The 19,127-nt window shown below is 36.7% G+C and overlaps 3 protein-coding genes across 3 annotated transcripts; 1 reads left to right on the top strand and 2 right to left on the bottom strand.

Moving 5' to 3' along the window:
• Window positions 1-2,078: 2,078 nt before the first annotated feature.
• LOC117629012 lies at window positions 2,079-2,660 on the bottom strand. Its single transcript, XM_034361543.1, has one exon. It carries the CDS (start codon window positions 2,658-2,660, stop codon window positions 2,079-2,081), a length of 582 nt encoding a protein of 193 aa, XP_034217434.1.
• Window positions 2,661-5,409: 2,749 nt separating this feature from the next.
• On the top strand, window positions 5,410-6,048 carry LOC117629011 (secreted RxLR effector protein 161-like). Its single transcript, XM_034361542.1, has one exon. It carries the CDS (start codon window positions 5,410-5,412, stop codon window positions 6,046-6,048), a length of 639 nt encoding a protein of 212 aa, XP_034217433.1.
• Window positions 6,049-7,030: 982 nt separating this feature from the next.
• On the bottom strand, window positions 7,031-7,612 carry LOC117629009. Its single transcript, XM_034361541.1, has one exon. The coding sequence runs from the start codon at window positions 7,610-7,612 to the stop codon at window positions 7,031-7,033; it is 582 nt and encodes a 193-aa protein (XP_034217432.1).
• Window positions 7,613-19,127: the final 11,515 nt, after the last annotated feature.

The raw sequence follows: 19,127 nt of genomic DNA, 5'->3' as shown, positions 1-19,127 counted from the left end.
GTTGATTTCTTTTAGTGGAAGGAAGGAAAGCTTCAAAAGAAAAATGCTCTGCTTTTTCTCTGTTTCGGTCTGTAAAATATGAACTGATGAGTAGTAGCATCAATGGTGAGTGCTGTGTGGTATTTATAGACAATTTGGTCAATGAGTTAATTGCAGGAATAATATCGACGGTGTAAACGTGCTGGAAATTGGAATCAAAACGCGCAAATAATTAATTGGGTTGTAGTTTATTGACTTCTAGAACCATTACTATTATTCTGCTATACTTATTATATTTATATGTTACCTGCGCGGCTGCGCCTATGGACACCTTTCAAAATGTGAAACTGATGAAGTCCAAGCTAGCATTTGGACATAATAACTTCGTCTTGCAAGAAAGAAGCTCGAATATATTATTTATTATTGTTATAAGCGCCTCATGGGAATTAATCGACCCTCTCTAGAAGACTATAAGCCAAAGCCTCTAACGACGCGCGTTTGATTACACAAACAACTAAATATAGGTATATCACGCTCAATTCATTTTACAATCTAGAGTCTAGACACCCAAACATCAAAAGAACATTTTCTAGTTCAAAGCTTTCCAGGAAATCAAAGAATGCTGGCTCCATTGGCACCAGCAAATGGAAATCCAAAAAGTGATGGAGAGTCTTTGCAATCCACTGATGAGCTAAAGCGCCAGAAGAGTCAATGCAGGCACTGCTACGTACCAAGTCCTGGCTGTGGGGCATCCTGAATCCTATAGCAAGGCTGGAATGCGTTCCACCAAAAAGATTGATGTCACAGTGAGTTTGAATTCAAACGCATTGCCGAAGAGTTCCAATTCTGGCAGTGAGTTGAGGAACGGGGTCTTGATTCTAAGCAGCCAAGCTAAATTGACTGTAGAGGAGGAATTGATGTTCATCATGAAGAAGAGGAAGTCTTCCACAAGGGGACTGCACCATAGCATTTGATTTGTTCACAAAGGTTGCCAAAACTTTACAATGGAAGTGGGCAGTGAGTGCCGGAGGGTCGCAATTCAGGCACTTTATAAGGACTGCAAATTTGGAAATTTAGCTATTGGCCACATGTTTAGTTTAATATGCGACCTTGGGAGTGATCAAGACTAATTGGATCATTTTGTTATTTCATTATTCTTTGGTATATATTTTTCTTCTTTGTGGGAAACTTGGATTTGTTGTAGAACTATAATATTATTTTGGTTTTTAGTTACAAGGTCATTGTTGTTATTCTAACTTAAGCTCATTGCTAACCCTGGCACCATCTAAAGCTGATCTCTCACATTCATCATATCCTTGTCTTCCTAGCACTGGCTCTTGCTTTGGTTATGTCTCCATTGCCCACTACGACACCCCCCATATGTGACATTATCTGTGCTGGGATCAAACCTAAATGCCCAAAATTCTTGTTCCTCATTGCAACTTCAACAACCAGGGTAATGTTGAAGAAGGGTTCATCTGAAGCACAGTAGTCTAGGCTTCGGATTGCCACAGATCTCACCCTGACCTTAGGAGTTTCAGTTGGCATCGCGAATAATCCAAAAGCCAGTATGATTAAGGCATGGAACACAGCAAACGCAGCAATGTATGCATAACATTTTATGTTGTGCATTTTCTTAGTTACTAATATGGGGAACTTGTCAGGCTCCATCATGGCTGATGATCAATTGGGTATCAAAAATGAAGATTTCTTTGCAACATATAGAGTCAAGTAGTGAGGCCCCCTGGAGCATTTATTTGTTTTGCATCGTAGTGTAGCTGCAGCATTTGGGCAATTGTCATCATTTACAAATACGTATAACTTGAGGATTTACTTGCACCCACCATTAGAGAATAATCGGGCACTTCAAAGAGGCAGACTATAAATAAGTAAATATCAAGGAATAGATCATCATGAAATAAATAACTACAGGGGAGTGGTAACGAAAACAAATACATCATTATAACTCTATAACAATTCCAATCGCCACACAGATACAAAGAATAAAAGAATAAAAGAATAAGAAAAGTCACAAATCAAGAACTAGCTAGTCGCAATCCATATGCTGAAGATGACGCCTGGATGCTTAGCTACTCCGCTCATTTGCATTCTAAAGATTTGAGGGTCTTGGCTGCCACATCAAAAGCTATGGTGCAGTTCATGTTGGCGGCCTTCTTCTTCTTCATGATGAACATAATTGCAACCTTTCCGTTCAATCTTCCTACGCTGTTGAGCGTCAAGACCCCGCTGCTCAATTCAGTTCCAAAGTTTGAACCAGTTATTCCACTTGAATTCAAACTCACCTCCGCTTTTCTTTTTATGGTCGAAAGCCATCCAGCCTTGCCCTTTGCGATATCAATTACTGCCAGAGTCGCACCTTGGTGTTGAAACGTGATATTGGCAGCATTGAACTTGTAGGAACCCCAGTTGGCTGAGTTCTTGATCTTGATTTGGGTTGTGAATTTCGTGTCGAATGAAGGCGCTGCCGAGTCAGATACGAAGCTTTCGACGTTGATGTTGCCTAGCCTGAACCTGGGAGTTTTCACTTTCATGACAGTGAGACTCATTGTGGTGATAACTATGACCTGAAACACAACGAAAATAGTAATATAGATGGCCAATTTGATTTTCTTCTGGCGTTTCAGCTCGTCAGCGGAATGCAAAGATTCTGCATCACCCATGTTGATTTCTTTTAGTGGAAGGAAGGAAAGCTTCAAAAGAAAATGCTTTGTAAAATATGAAGTGATGAGGAAGTGTATTGATTGTGAGAATGTGGGTGGGTGCTGTGTTGTATATATAGACAACTTGGTTAATGAGGAGGAATAATATCGAGAGTATAAAGTTGCTGGAAATTGGAATCAAAACGCGCGAATAACTGGGTTGTAGTTTATTGACTTCTAGAGCCCTTCTTCTAGATGTTTGAGAACGTGACTTGAAGCCCTATTATACTAGTATATAATCTGCTGCGCGTATTGACCCTTCGAAGATAATCAAAGTATAGAATAAAAGAAAGCTCCGAGGGCTTTAAAGACTTTACCTTCCACACAAACAAAGATCTGTATGTGTCTCTTTACAAAGACCAAGTTCCTCAAAGTTATTGACCCTTTCTAGAAGACTAGAAATCGAAACCTCTAACCATGCGCGTCTGGTTATATTTTGGCATTTCCAGGAAAAAAACTTAAATGCTTGTTGGATAGTATTTATTTGTTCCGGAGAATACTGACTATTTATTTATAATCTTATAAGGTGTTTGGTGTTGTTCCGAATAAATAGTCTGACTAAGTTATACTGTGTTTGGTGATGTTCCGGATAACATCATATCATACTATATTTTTATTAATAAAAAATCTTTGATAATTTTAATGGAATTTGAGATTCAAATTACACGAATTTTTTTTTAGTAAGATTCATATGCAAACCATGATATGCGAGAACCACAATCTAGTAATAAAGTATGCCACAATCCTTCTTTCATCCATATCTTGGCATAATATAAAGGAAATTTTTTAGTAAAAGTAATATAAATAACCATGCATTAATTTTAGCAATATAAATAATCATGCATTACACACAGACTACATGTAAAATTAGAATAATACAACAATAAGTAGAATTCTACACATGACATAAGACTACAAAATACCATCCTGCTTGCATATACAGAAATATATGTGGTTTAACTATTATAATTGTATTATGAATATTGATCTGCATATGTCTGTACTAGACATCAAAGTTTCCATCTACAACAAGAAGAAGGAGAAAGTAGCAGCAGAACAGAAGCATTGCAATCAAAAGAGCCAAGGCCGCAAACTCAATACCTCTTGAACCATTTTCATGATTGATAAATTTTCTCTTTTTCTTTTCTTTTTACAATTCACAATCTTAGTTATTACTTGATGGTTCAAATGCATTTGGTCAAATATGAGTAAGACTCTGTCAAAATTGATGTTAGAATTAACTTCAGAAAAATCTTTTTCTTTTTTTGAGACGAAACTTATACAAAAGCCTAGCAACAATTTAACCCGAAGTTTTATTGAAGCGGATTTGTACGAACCTGAATGAGGGATGTATGTATTCAACTAAACTACCAACACTAGCACAGTTGTTTGTTTTTGGACGAAAACTTGCACTACTCTGTTTAATAACAACAATCTAAATATTCCCACAACGTCGAATAACTATATCACATAGAAAGAAAACATTCGATTATAAAAAATGTCAAAAAAGAAAAATTCATAACCTAATTTCCACAAAAATTTAATAAAAAATTTAAATATATAAAGAATAGAGAAGAAGCAAGAAGAAGCATATTAGAGAGAGTATGAAAAAGAGAGAGAGTGAGAGATGGATACCTTGAGAAGAGTGAAGAAAATAACCTGTGGATAAGATAGCAAAGAAGAACCCTAGGGAGAAGAAGATGACAAGAGCGTCTGATTTTTTTTCGTAGAACACGTGTTCTTTTTCCCTAGCCGTATAATTAAGTGTGTATTATCTAAACCGGGGTGTGTGAGTTGTATTAGTTAGTCAGGTAAGGAGAGTATTAAAAACCCAACCCGTATAAAATATTCGGGTAATTAAATAATACAAGTTGACACCAAACACCTGAGATAGACTATTTACTCCTATCCAAAGTCTATTACTCCTATCCAAAGTCTAATACGGTGTACCAAACAAGCCCTAAATGTAGCAAGAAGCATAACTTATACCTGGATTTTTTTTCCCTTTGGGCCCACAAAAGGAAAATGACGTGGCAGTCACATTATGGTGATGATTGGGCCCAAAAGGAAGAAGGGCTCACAGTCGAAACAAAATTAAGAGAGTGTATTCAATTGAGATTTTAAAAGACTATTTAAGGATATAAAAAAGTCTTCCATATTTAAGCAGAATACAATGACTTATAGGATTTTTTTAATGGATTTCTATAATTAAGATCTTTTTACTTACTCTCCGTTTCGATAAAGGAAAATAACTCGGAATTTAACTAAAAATTGGGAATTTAAGAGGAGAAATTGACAATTCCCTTGTTTGGAAACTTAACCACGGAATTTATTAAATGACACTCGGAAAAAATAGTGGAAATTAGGGCATCAAATTCTTGAGTTTAGTTTCCACAAAGATAGGTGTCGTTTCACAATTTCCATAATGCCATTTACAACATTTGACATACATAAATCCAAACATTGAAATCTTCAATTGCCAGAAATTGAAATGATGGAAATCTAAATTATGTCATTTTAGAATTCTATGTAATTTTCAATTCCTTCATCCAAATAGAGGATTATAGATTTTAAAGATTTCTATCATAGGATTTATAAGGTACTTGAAAGATTCAACATGTTGGATTGAAAGCCCATGTTTACTCCTTTGGCAGAGCACTTTAGATTAAGTGCCTAAGAAAGTCCTTCTAGTGACAAAGAGAAGGTTGAAATGAGTAAGGTTCAGTATGCAAACGCGGTAGTGTTTCTCATATACGCAACGGTTTGCACATGCCTTGACTTAGCTCAAGCTGTGAGTGTAGTTTCAAGATACATGGCAAATCCGGCCAAACAACATTGGAATGCGGTGAAGTGGATTTTTCGATATTTGAAGGGCACCAAGAAGCTTGGGATTTTGTTTGAAAGACAACAAAGAAAGACATGTGTGTCTGGTTATGTGGATTCATATTATGCGGGAGACATAGAGAAAAGGAGATCCACAGCGAGGTATGTTTTCACTTGTGGTGGAGGACTGATTAGTTGGAGAGTGGTGCTACAATCAATTACTGCTTTGTCTACTATCGAAGCTGAGTATATGGGGCTAACAGAGGCTTCTAAGGAAGCATTATGGCTAACAAGATTGGCTAAAGAGTTCGGGATAGCCCAAGACTTGGTGGTGATACAAAGTAACAGTCAAACTGTTATATGCTTAGTCAAGAATCAAGTGTTTCACAGAAGGTCTAAGAATATTGATGTACGGTACCACCGGATAAGGGATTCGGTGAACGATGGAGACATTGAAATAGAGACGGTTCATAAGGATGAGAAAGCTTTGGATTGCTTGACCGAGCTTGGGAGTGATCAAGACTAATTGGATCATTTTGTTATTTCATTATTCTTTGGTATATATTTTTCTTCTTTGTGGGAAACTTGGATTTGTTGTAGAACTATAATATTATTTTGGTTTTTAGTTACAAGGCCATTGTTGTTATTTTAACTTAAGCTCATTGCTAACCCTGGCACCATCTAAAGCTGATCTCACTTCAATAGTCATCACATTCATTATATCCTTGTCTTCCTAGCACTGGCTCTTGCTTTGGTTATGTCTCCATTGCCCACTATGACACCCCCCATATGTGACATTAGCTGTGCTGGGATCAAACCTAAATGCCCAAAATTCTTGTTCCTCATTGCAACTTCAACAACCAGGGTAATGTTGAAGAAGGGTTCATCTGAAGCACAGTAGTCTAGGCTTCTGATTGCCACAGATCTCACCCTGACCGTAGGAGTTTCAGTTGGCATCGCGAATAATCCAAAAGCCAGTATGATTAAGGCATGGAACACAGCAAACGCAGCAATGTATGCATAACATTTTATGTTGTGCATTTTCTTAGTTACTAATATGGGGAACTTGTCAGGCTCCATCATGGCTGATGATCAATTGGGTATCAAAAATGAAGATTTCTTTGCAACATATAGAGTCAAGTAGTGAGGCCCCCTGGAGCATTTATTTGTTTTGCATCGTAGTGTAGCTGCAGCATTTGGGCAATTGTCATCATTTACAAATACGTATAACTTGAAGATTTACTTGCAACCACCATTAGAGAATAATCGGGCACTTCAAAGAAGCAGACCATAAATAAGTAAATATCAAGGAATAGATCATCATGAAATAAATAACTACAGGGGAGTGGTAACGAAAACAAATACATCATTATAACTCTATAACAATTCCAATCGCCACACAGATACAAAGAATAAAAGAATAAAAGAATAAGAAAAGTCACAAATCAAGAACTAGCTAGTCGCAATCCATATGCTGAAGATGACGCCTGGATGCTTAGCTACTCCGCTCATTTGCATTCTAAAGATTTGAGGGTCTTGGCTGCCACATCAAAAGCTATGGTGCAGTTCATGTTGGCGGCCTTCTTCTTCTTCATGATGAACATAATTGCAACTTTTCCGTTCAATCTTCCTACGCTGTTGAGCGTCAAGACCCCGCTGCTCAATTCAGTTCCAAAGTTTGAACCAGTTATTCCACTTGAATTCAAACTCACCTCCGCTTTTCTTTTTATGGTCGAAAGCCATCCAGCCTTGCCCTTTGCGATATCAATTACTGCCAGAGTCGCACCTTGGTGTTGAAACGTGATATTGGCAGCATTGAACTTGTAGGAACCCCAGTTGGCTGAGTTCTTGATCTTGATTTGGGTTGTGAATTTCGTGTCGAATGAAGGCGCTGCCGAGTCAGATACGAAGCTTTCGACGTTGATGTTGCCTAGCCTGAACCTGGGAGTTTTCACTTTCATGACAGTGAGACTCATTGTGGTGATAACTATGACCTGAAACACAACGAAAATAGTAATATAGATGGCCAATTTGATTTTCTTCTGGCGTTTCAGCTCGTCAGCGGAATGCAAAGATTCTGCATCACCCATGTTGATTTCTTTTAGTGGAAGGAAGGAAAGCTTCAAAAGAAAATGCTTTGTAAAATATGAAGTGATGAGGAAGTGTATTGATTGTGAGAATGTGGGTGGGTGCTGTGTTGTATATATAGACAACTTGGTTAATGAGGAGGAATAATATCGAGAGTATAAAGTTGCTGGAAATTGGAATCAAAACGCGCGAATAACTGGGTTGTAGTTTATTGACTTCTAGAGCCCTTCTTCTAGATGTTTGAGAACGTGACTTGAAGCCCTATTATACTAGTATATAATCTGCTGCGCGTATTGACCCTTCGAAGATAATCAAAGTATAGAATAAAGGAAAGCTCCGAGGGCTTTAAAGACTTTACCTTCTACACAAACAAAGATCTGTATGTGTCTCGTTACAAAGACCAAGTTCCTCAAAGTTATTGACCCTTTCTAGAAGACTAGAAATCGAAACCTCTAACCATGCGCGTCTGGTTATATTTTGGCATTTCCAGGAAAAAAAACCTTAAATGCCATTGACACAAACTAAAACAACTTTTCAATCCAATTGTCCAAACACTACAGGAGTTTACTTACCAAGAATGGAGGAAGTAAGGAATCAGAGAATTTAGGAATCGGGGAAGTAATGTATAGGTATGAGAAGAATCATTCCCATTAAGCTATTTACTAACCATATGGAATCAACACATAAATGAAGTTGATTTTCATTGTTATTGTTTACTAAGTCTCATGAATTAGAACCTAAACTAATTTCATTACTAAAATGCCCTCCACGTATAAGTATATATTTTTAACCTAAATAACTTGTAAAAAAGTAAATTGAATAATATAAGATGCTATATAACGAGTGATGAAACTTGTATATAAAAATATAAGGAATATAATAGAAAAAAACAAAAAAACAAATATGACACAGTGATAAGAAGCATAACAGGACAAGTAGAGGCTAGCAACTAAGGTGAAAAGGGAAAATTTTTGTTTTTTCCAACAGTGATTAATAAACAGCCATTGAATTTTTTCTAAAACAAAAAGGCTTCGAAGTTTGGTTTCTTCATTTTATGGAGTGGAAGAACATAACAAGTGTCAATTATAGTTTGTGTTTTATGTCCATGTTCCTCCAAATTGTGGTGCTAAACTAACCATTTTCAAATAATATTAAACGCAATCGAATAATAATAACCTAAGCATTATCTTGAAAATATTAAAGTGGTGTGAGTTTTTATTTTTCTAGGGTTTAGGGTGTTTTGTAATTATATTAAAGTAGTAAGGGTATTTTTGGAAGGTAGTAAGGGAAAAATGGAATGGGAATCGGATCAACTACCCCTCCCTAGTTGATCTAATTCATGGTTTTAAGGCAATGTGATTACAGATTTTGAGATGGGACCCACGCATTTTTTTAATTCAAAAGCAAGTGCTTATTCATCTGATTCTCACGTTCCGTGAATAGCTGAGACATTGAGGAATATCCAGAACTTGGCCTGGTAAATATTGCTTATTCTCATGTTTATCAATGGTGGTATACAATTGGTTTATGTACTAATGAGTTGAAAGTTATCCTCTAGATGTTGAATTCATGCATGTTCGAAATGCGAATCATAGCATTCAGTCTTATGTGAATGGGAATGAAAATACTTTTTTCTCAAAATATGGACAAATGGAAGTTTAACTCCTAAAGAAGCACTTCAAGACACCTCCCAGAATTTGATTTATTTATTTATTCCCCAATTATAGCCCCTTTGGGATGTAAAATATATCTTTTCTCACCATCCCTATAGTGTATGAGACAAATGTATGGATTTCAATTAGGGTTATGAAGACGGGATTTGAACTTGTGACGTCAGGGTTATTCACACTCCATATTTTGAGAAATATTTACTATCCGAAAAGAGGAAAAAACGGGGTCTTTGTCTGCATTTCCTCTAGCTCCTGAAAAGGACATCATATGGATTGGCAAGAATGGTAGACCATAAAGAAGTTATCATATCTCATTTAAGTTGGTTTAGTCTCTTTTTAGGGTTCCATACTTTGGGCTTGGGGTGATCCGTTAGTCGATATATGCTCATATTACACTCGTAGTCGAGATCCACCTTACAATATGGGGCTAAAAGGCCAAAATAAATTAATTTAGCCCTTATAAAAAGAAAACTAATTCTTGAACCCTTTCACGCTCATGTCACGTCGAGGTACTGCATATTTGGGACTATGCGGATCCACTCTTTTTCCTAGTCAAAGATCAGCCTTTTATCTCTGTGTTTTCACATTGAGAATTCTTTGCAGATGAAGAGTTGTCAAATGGGCTTCTTACCTCCAAAACAGATCTTCCTACATCTATATGTAAATGATGGTTTATCAAAAATACTCAAGAAAGGTACTTCAAATTGTTGATTCATCACCTGAGATGGCTTAGAACCAATACTTCATTATCTAGTGGATTTTTCCGTTCTACTACTCCATCCGAGAGTTGTCAGTATTTATCAAAGTTGTTCCTGTCTAACAGAACGTTATTGGATCAAATGACAAAGACATTGTTTAAAAAAAGATGGCTTTTCCCCAGATGAAATGAAAATTGGATTCAGGTAACAAGAGAAATGGTTCTCATTCCTTAGCCGGAAAGATATGTGGCCATGAAATTGAGATTAAGTGAAATAGAATTGACTTGGCCGTAGAGTCGTGGAAACACCTGTTTCTTCCATATTTTGGACCTTAACTCCATGGAACAATATTCTAATTGTTGCTAAAACATGGAAGAATTGAAAAAATCTTGTATCAAAACATTATGTATGGATAGTATGAACTGTCCAAACAAGAATTCAAGGAAGGTATAGTAATGCTAAGAATGACCCAATACTCGTAATAATATCAGCAAAAGAACGTTCTCATGTACTTCCAGACATGTTGAGCTCTGCATATTCCTGTACAATCAAGGGGGAGTCGATTCTGTGGTGGCTAACTGGGTTTTTTCCTTGATCAAATCAGATCATCTAGCCTTCTTGTTATCCAAAAGCCAGTCGAATCGGGTTGAACAATTAGGGGGTTCCACCTGTAAAGGTTATGGCTATTGAATAACGAGAGAATTTGAGGCAACCCCTTCTTCGGGGCTTTAGAGCATTGACAGGACCTTTCCCTAGTACGAGAGGACCATGAATGATGGGGATCAAGGTTAGGACACAAGTCACCAACCACATACACGAGCACCGAAATCTAGGCTAGTGCAAACTCACATATATCGTAGCAAATCCATGCCACAAATAAACTATATTTTATTAATCATCAACATATATTCCCTTACAACTATTACATTAGCCTTATTTATAGGCTTTACAAGACTTGGGCACCAAGGCTACTTGGTCCAGAAGTAAACTAATTAATTATAAAATCACACATAAATAATAAAAGATATCCTAAAACTACCTAAATAAGAAAATAACAATATATCATGAAATAACTAATTAAATGGTAAATATCTATCTTGATCCACCCCTATACTCCTGCATCAGACTCCCATGGTTGGAAAGAATTCGTCCTCGAATTCAAGCTTTTGATTGAGGAAAATCCGAGTAGAATCTTCAATTGCTTCATATTAATTCTGGATCTTTTAGCATACAATTGAAACCTTCCTTTCCAAATAAAAATATATTTGGAATATTTCGTTATTCTTGGCTTCTTACTCCCTCTAGCAATGCAAATGTTTCTCTCTAGAATCTTCAACCGATTGACAAAATCAACCATATTTTTGGCAACCTTCCAAGTGAAAATATTAATGCCCATAATATCAATAATATCTTCGAAAGTTTTCTCAATTCTCATCTCTTCACTGTTCTGGTCAATAAATTGCTTATCAAAATTGCTTTGAACACCCAAACAATTTTCATTGCAATTTTGACAGTTGCAAGGATCAAATATTGGAGGTAAATCCAAATTTAATAACTTTGATGAATAACAAGATGCACCAAAATTATCAAATTCATTTATACCTTCAAAGACACAATGAGAATAACTGTGCTCCTCTTCACTTGACTCACATAGCGGAGCGCAATAATGAAAAGGGCTATCTCCCTCGTACTCCCCGTCGAGACGCCCACGGTTTAGAGTGTCGATGCGAGCTACTCGGTTCAGATAAGGATTCACACCTCCCTCCCCGTCAGAACTCTTACCTATCTGGGTTCGAGCTTCAATGTGAGCAATGCGTTCCGTAAGTTGCCGTAGCATCCTCCTAATTTCCACCATGTTGTTGCAGTTGTTAACACGACCCTCCATGCAAAAACCTCCCCGATAAAGCAGATCTTGAGCCATAGCTCTGATGCCAATTGATGGGGATTGAGGTTAGGACACAAGTCACCAACCACATACACGAGCACCGAAATATAGGGATAGTGCAAACTCACATATATCGTAGCAAATCCATGCCACAAATAAACTATTTTATTAATCATCAACATATATTCCCCTACAACTATTACATTAGCCTTATTTATAGGCTTTACAAGACTTGGGCACCAAGGCTACTTGGTCCAAAAGTAAACTGATTAATTATAAAATCACACATAAATAATAAAAGTTATCCTAAAACTACCTAAATAAGAAAATAACAATATATCATGAAATAACTAATTTAATGGTAAATATCTATCTTGATCCACCCCTATGCTCCTGCATCAATGAAGGACGCACCTCTAGTGTACGACTTATCGTGCCCACGGTAAACTCCCAAGTAAATACCATAATAAAATAAAGTGTATATATTTTTATGATTTCATTCTAACCTTTCAATATATATTAGAATTGGTGGGTACCTGAGCACCGCCTGTCAAGGCAAAAGCCACAGGTTCGAGCTTCGTCAGTCCCGACGAATCCAAATCAAATAAAAATATGTATTACAGTCCTGATCTCTTGAACTACAGGAGTCCAAGAGATTTGTGGTCACTCACTGTTGGATGTAAATTCAATGGTTCACTCACTCACTATGGACTACTGTGGTCCAAGAGATCGGGACTGATATTTATCAATTCATCTTTCTTTTCTTTTTCTTTTCTTTTCTTCTTTTTTCCTTTTTTTTTTTTTAAAGAAATACAAATAGCATAATTTAATTCCCAACGGGATGTGGCAATGATATACTTAATGTTGAAAGGTCATTGAAGGGGTCTCGTTCGGCTATACAATGGATGTCGTTCGACCATTGACAGGCTAACGTCTGGTCATCGAATGGGTACCAGTTCACCATAGCAGGGCTGTTGTTTAGTCATTGACGAGGTGGCGATTTGCCATCGAAGAGGTGCCGTTTGGCCATTGAAGGGTGGTCATCGGAAAGGACATGGGTTGAGTGTAAGACGATTTATTGTCTGAGCCCATAAAAGATGATCTTCTAATCCCAAGAGGATTCGAGTTTTGGTTTGATCAGGAAATAGAACTCAATCCTTATGAGATAATACTTGTACAAAGCTTATTAAAGTTAAACACAAGTATTATCAGGATTCCTAATATAACATGGATTGAAACAAACCTATTCTAATGCAAAAAGGACACTCAAACGCTTCTTGATAGGCAAAGCTTTATGAGTGATGCACATATAAATAGAGGTCCCTCCCCTTGCAGCAAACACGCTCTCAAATCAGATCTCACCCTATCTAAGAGAAAGAGAAAATAAAGTGCTGCATAGGGTAGAAGACTCTCTAGACGAAATCAAGATACTCTACTGCTACAATGGCTGAACAAGGTTAGTATTATTGTATAAAAGTTTAGTAAAAACTTACATGTGGTATCAGAGCTCTAGGCTTTTGTCCTTTAATCTAACCATTTGATCATAAGCTATAAAAGTATGCAGTTTTTCCTTGTTTCAAAATCTTAAATGTTAAGAGCATAAGGTTATCTCTGCTCATAAAGTTTTGACCAATAATTTGAAAACTGCTATGCAGAATGAGTAAGCCACAGCTGCTCAGGCTATGTAGGAGTTCTTGAATTTGACAGTTTGGTCAGAAAATTGCATCAGTGTTTATAGCCTTCTATATGATTCTCCATCCACAGATGAAAATTGTACAGATTGATCACCACTGATGGAACAATCTGGACAGTTAGTTGCACTGGCTTGTAAGTATCTTTACATCCACAGATGTGAGTTACTTGCGCAGGAAGCCTGTACAGTTAACCTTTTAGGGTTTTGGAACACGTTAAACTTAAACCCACATGTATAAGTTGACATGTTTAAGTAAAGATTTAGGGACAGTTTTATTTAATTTGTACTGCAAATTTTACAGTGAATCACAACTCCATTGAAACCTTGACTGGATCGAATTATAGCAAGTGGAAACAGGATCTGGAAATATCTCTAGGCTTTCTGGATTACGATTTTGTGCTCAAAGAGAAACCTCCTCAAGAACCAGCTGCAGATGCTTCTGCAGAAACCAAGACTAAGTTTGCCAAATGAGAAAAGGCAAACAAGATGGCTATGTTAATCATGCAAAGGGCTATGTCTTCATCAATGAAAGGAAGTATTCCTAAATCTAAGAATGCACAGCAATACTATGAGGCAATTGCACAGAGGTTTAAGGAATCCGAAAAAGCTGTCAAGAGTACCTTGCTGAATCAATTGATTGATATGAAATATGATGGGCAAGGTTGTGTGAGAGCTCATATCATGAACTTGATTGACTTAGGGACAAAACTACAGGAATTGGATATGACAGTAGATGAAGATATGATGGTCCATTTTGCACTAAATTCATTGCCTAAAGAATTTAAATCTCTCAAGGAAACCTACATTGCTTAGAAGGAGAACTGGACTTTGAATGATCTTATTACTATTTCTGTCCAACAAGAGCACAACAACATAAGAGAAAGGGGAGCCAAAATGGTCAACATGGTTCAGACTAAACAGAACAAGGAAAATAAGTATAAGACTGCAACTGGGAAAGAAAAAGATAGCATTACAGAAAAGGCTTTGAAACCTACAACTGGATTGGGTTGTTTCTTTTGCAAGAAAGCTGGGCATATGAAAAGAGACTGCAGGAAATACAAAAAGTGGCTGGAAAAGAAGAAGGGAAAAGGTAATAACAATCTGATTTTGGTCTGTTTTGAATCTAATTTGGTTAATTTCTTGTGTGATTCATGGTGGTTAGATAGTGGTGCTTCTATTAATGTGGCTAATTCCTTGCAGGAGTATACAAGCAAGAGGCTGCCAAGCAAGGATGAAGTGAAGGTGTTCGTGGGAAATGGAGAAGAAGTCCAAGTTAATTACATAGGGACAGTTAGAATCAAGCTAGAATTTGGTTTTGTTTTGGAATTAGATGAAGTAGTTTATGTTCCTTCTATGAAGAAGAGTTTGATTTCAGTTACTAGACTTGTAAAATCAAAGTTCAGTTTGAATTTTGATGGAACTGGTTGTTCTATTTTCAGAAATAAAGATTTAGTTGGCAAAGCAAGTCTCATTGATGGAATGTTTCGATTAAACTGTAAAAGAACTGAAATGGAAATAAACATTGTGCAAACTAAAACCAATGAGATTTCCTTCAAATTATGGCATAAGAGACTTGGACATGTTTCAAAAGAAAGGATAACACAAATGTGCAAAGAATCTATCTTACCACCATTGAATCACGAAAACATAGATGAAGTTTGCATTCCATGTATCAAAGGGAAATTAACCAACTTAAGAAAGAAAGGGGCATTGGGCAGCAAAGGTTTACTAGAGCTCATTCACACAGACATATGTGGACCTTTTCCAAATCCAACTCATGAAGGGTTTAACTACTTTATAACCTTTACAGATGATTTTTCAAGATATGGATATATCTATCTTATTAAAGAGAAATCCAGCGCATTGGACGAGTTCAAAATTTATAAGGCTGAAGTAGAAAACCAGTTGAACTTGAAAATAAAGGTGGTTCGATTGGATAGAGGAGGAGAGTACTATGGAAGGTTTAATGAGACTGGAAGAAATCTTGGACCTTTTGCTAAATTTCTTCAAGAAGAAGGAATCATAGCTCAGTATACCAACCCAGGTACACCTCAGCAAAATGGAATTTCAGAAAGAAGAAATAGGACCTTGAAAGACATGATAAGAAGCATGATGAGCTGTACAAATTTACCAATTTTTCTTTGGGGAGAAGCCTTAAAAACAGCAAATTACATTCTAAATAGAACTCCAACCAAAAGCATAAATAGAATCCCCTATGAAGTGTGGAATGGAAGGAAGCCTAGCATTAAACATCTGCTAGTATAGGGTTGTAAAGCAGAAGCAAAACCTTACAATCCTGTAGAAAAGAAGTTGGATCCAAAAACCATAAGTGGTTATTTTGTTGGCTATCCTGAAAGAACAAAGGGATATAGATTTTATTGCCCCAAACACACTACCAGATTCATAGAAACCTCAAGAGCAGTCTTTATTGAAACTGACCAAGAAAGAGATGAGGAGGAAAGTTTCAGTTTTGAAGAAATAACCTTGAACCATGACATGCCACAGATTTCGAATGAAGATATTGTCAGACTACCTCAAATTGATTCAAGCAATACTCAGCTGGTACACACTGAGGAGATCAATACAAATGGACTTGAAACTGCAGAACCAATGGAATTAAATGATGATCAAGCACTGCCAGCAGAAAACCAAGTCATGGCTCAAGCATCTGAAGTAGAAAATCCAGAACCTAACATGGAACTAAGAAGATCACAAAGGCAAAGAAAACCTGCTTTAGGAGATGATTATTTTGTGTACTTGCAGGGAGCAGAACATGATGTGAATATCATAGAAGATCCTGCAACCTTCAAACAGGCCATGACAAGTGAAAAGAGAGAAAACTGGTTTGCAGCAATGAAATCAGAACTGAATTCAATGGAGAAAAATGGAGTCTGGAAGCTTGTAACTTTACCCCAAGGTTGCAAACCAATTGGTTGTAAGTGGGTATATAAAATGAAATTGGACTCAAAAGGACAGATAGACAGGTATAAGGCAAGGTTGGTTGCAAAGGGATTCACACAGAAAGAAGGAATAGATTTTAATGAGACTTTCTCACCAGTCTCAACCAAAGATTCATTAAGGGTTATTATGGCCCTTGTAGCACATTTTGACCTCCACTTGCACCAGATGGATGTCAAAACAGCTTTTCTAAATGGAGATTTGGAAGAAGACATATACATGGTACAACCTGAAGGTTTTGTTCAAGAAGGGGGAAAAAGTTTGGTCTGCAAGCTATGCAAATCAATCTATGGATTAAAACAAGTCTCTAGACAGTGGTACCTAAAGTTCGATAAGGTAGTGAAAGATTTTGGTTTTGTTGAGAATGTTTTAGATGAATGCATATACATGAAGATGAGTGGGAGACACTTCATTATACTAGTTCTGTATGTGGATGACATTCTACTAGCATGCACAAACCTCACCATGCTACATGACTGCAAGAATTTCCTATCTAAGAATTTTGAAATGACTGATCTAGTTGAGGCATCATATGTTTTAGGCATAGATATAAGCAGAGATCGAAAGAATGGGGTACTTGGACTATCACAAAAATCCTACATAGAAAAGGTGCTCAAGAGATTCAATATGCAAAACTGCACAGGAAGTGACATTCCTATCTCAAAAGGGGATAAACTGAGCACTGAACAAGCACCTAAGACTGAGCAAGAAAAGCTGGAAATGGTTGATAAACCATATGCTTCACTAGTTGGAAGCTTAATGTATGCGCACGTTTGTACCAAACCTGACTTGGCTTTTGTAGTCAGTGTACTGGGAAGATTTCAGTCTAATCCTGGACAAGCTCACTGGATTGCAGGGAAAAGAGTGTTAAGATATTTGCAAAGGACAAAAGATTACAAGCTGACATTCAAAAGAAGTGATACACTAGAATTACAAGGTTATGCAGATGCTGATTTTGCAGGATGTCAAGACTCCTTAAAATCTACATCAGGTTTTGTGTTTATGTTTAGCGGAGGTGCAGTGTCGTGGAGAAGTGTAAAACAACCTCTGACAGCAAGTTCAACTATGTTTGCTGAGTTTCTAGCATGCTATGAAGCTACCTCTCAAGCCATATGGTTAAGAAATTTCATCATCAGCTTGAATGTGGTTGAATCAATACACAGACCAATTCAAATATGGAATGACAACAGTGCAGCAGTTTTGTTTGCAAAAGGAAACAAAAGAACAAAGGGTTCGAGACTGTTGGATGTCAAGTTCATAATAGTGAAGGAGAAAATTGCTCAAGGCTATACTAATATAAGTCATATCAGTACAGACAGAATGATTGCAGACCCTCTCACAAAAGGAATCCCAAATGCAGTGTTTCACAGGCATGTTATGAGCATGGGATTAAGGAATGATTTGAATGCTTAAATCAATGGGAGCCTTGTGAAGTTTTGAGTAGTTTTCTGTTATAGCCTTAATTCACAGTTGGGTATGGTTTTCGATGGATGTTTATTTTATTTTGTGATTCAAAAATAAAGTTTTCTCATTAAAACAGTTTACATGCTTAAATGTTGTATATGTATATGCTTATAAATACTTGAATGAATTAAGCAGAAAGCTAGCTAAAGATATCTGCATACGGTTTTCATTCATGATAGGATATCATTTTAAAAGTGATAAGACCTTAAGTAGTCAAATTAAGGGACATTGAATGAACATGTTCATAAAGCTTTACAGTAGAATGTGTTTATTTTTCTGTTTAATCTTGATGGAAGCTTATGTGGTTTTAAAGAATGATTAATATAATTATAAAGATCCTGGAGCATTAGATATCCAGTGAAGTCTTGATGCTTCCATTTCATTCTTTAAAATTGACAATTGCTTGATGGAATCAGTTTGAGTTATATTTCACAAAGGCCTTAAGTGATCAACACAAAACTTTGGGATTAATCGATCAAGTGGGAGAATGTAAGACGATTTATTGTCTCAGCCCATAAAAGATGATCTTCTTATCCCAAGAGGATTTGAGTTTTGGTTTGATCAGGAAATAGAACTCAATCCTTATGAGATAATACTTGTACAAAGCTTATTAAAGTTAAACACAAGTATTATCAGGATTCCTAATATAACATGGATTGAAACAAACCTATTCTAATGCAAAAAGGACACTCAAATGCTTCTTGATAGGCAAAGCTTATGAGTGATGCACATATAAATAGAGGTCCCTCCCCTTGCAGCAAACACGCTCTCAAATCAGATCTCACTATCTAAGAGAAAGAGAAAATAAAGTGCTGCATAGGGTAGAAGACTCTCTAGACGAAATCAAGATACTCTAATGCTACAATGGCTGAACAAGGTTAGTATTATTGTATAAAAGTTTAGTAAAAACTGACATTGAGACCAAGGACATGGACTATAACTAAGAACATGAGATGTGATTAGAGGCCCAAACTGAAGAACTTGGGGACTTTCGAATGTCCAACAAGGTCCTACACTTTTTTGTGACATTCTTCCTTGCTTAATTGGCTACTAGGTTTGATAAAAAGAAAAATAGCACCGTCTCTTCCCACTACGCCTAAGAAGGAAAAGAAAGGAAAGGACAGACAGCAGGGAAGGAGATTCTTTGAA

This window comes from Prunus dulcis, chromosome 5, assembly GCF_902201215.1.
Source record: "Prunus dulcis chromosome 5, ALMONDv2, whole genome shotgun sequence".
Taxonomy (NCBI): Eukaryota; Viridiplantae; Streptophyta; class Magnoliopsida; order Rosales; family Rosaceae; genus Prunus; species Prunus dulcis.
The sequence above is the reverse complement of the archived record's forward strand: the minus strand, read 5'-3'. Positions and strand labels throughout refer to the sequence as shown.

What these genes read in the sequence shown, in the direction of transcription:
- LOC117629012 (XM_034361543.1), bottom strand. Translation starts at nt 2,660, where the DNA reads ATGGGTGATGCAGAATCTTTGCATTCCGCTGACGAGCTGAAACGCCAG.
- LOC117629011 (XM_034361542.1), top strand. Translation starts at nt 5,410, where the DNA reads ATGAGTAAGGTTCAGTATGCAAACGCGGTAGTGTTTCTCATATACGCA.
- LOC117629009 (XM_034361541.1), bottom strand. Translation starts at nt 7,612, where the DNA reads ATGGGTGATGCAGAATCTTTGCATTCCGCTGACGAGCTGAAACGCCAG.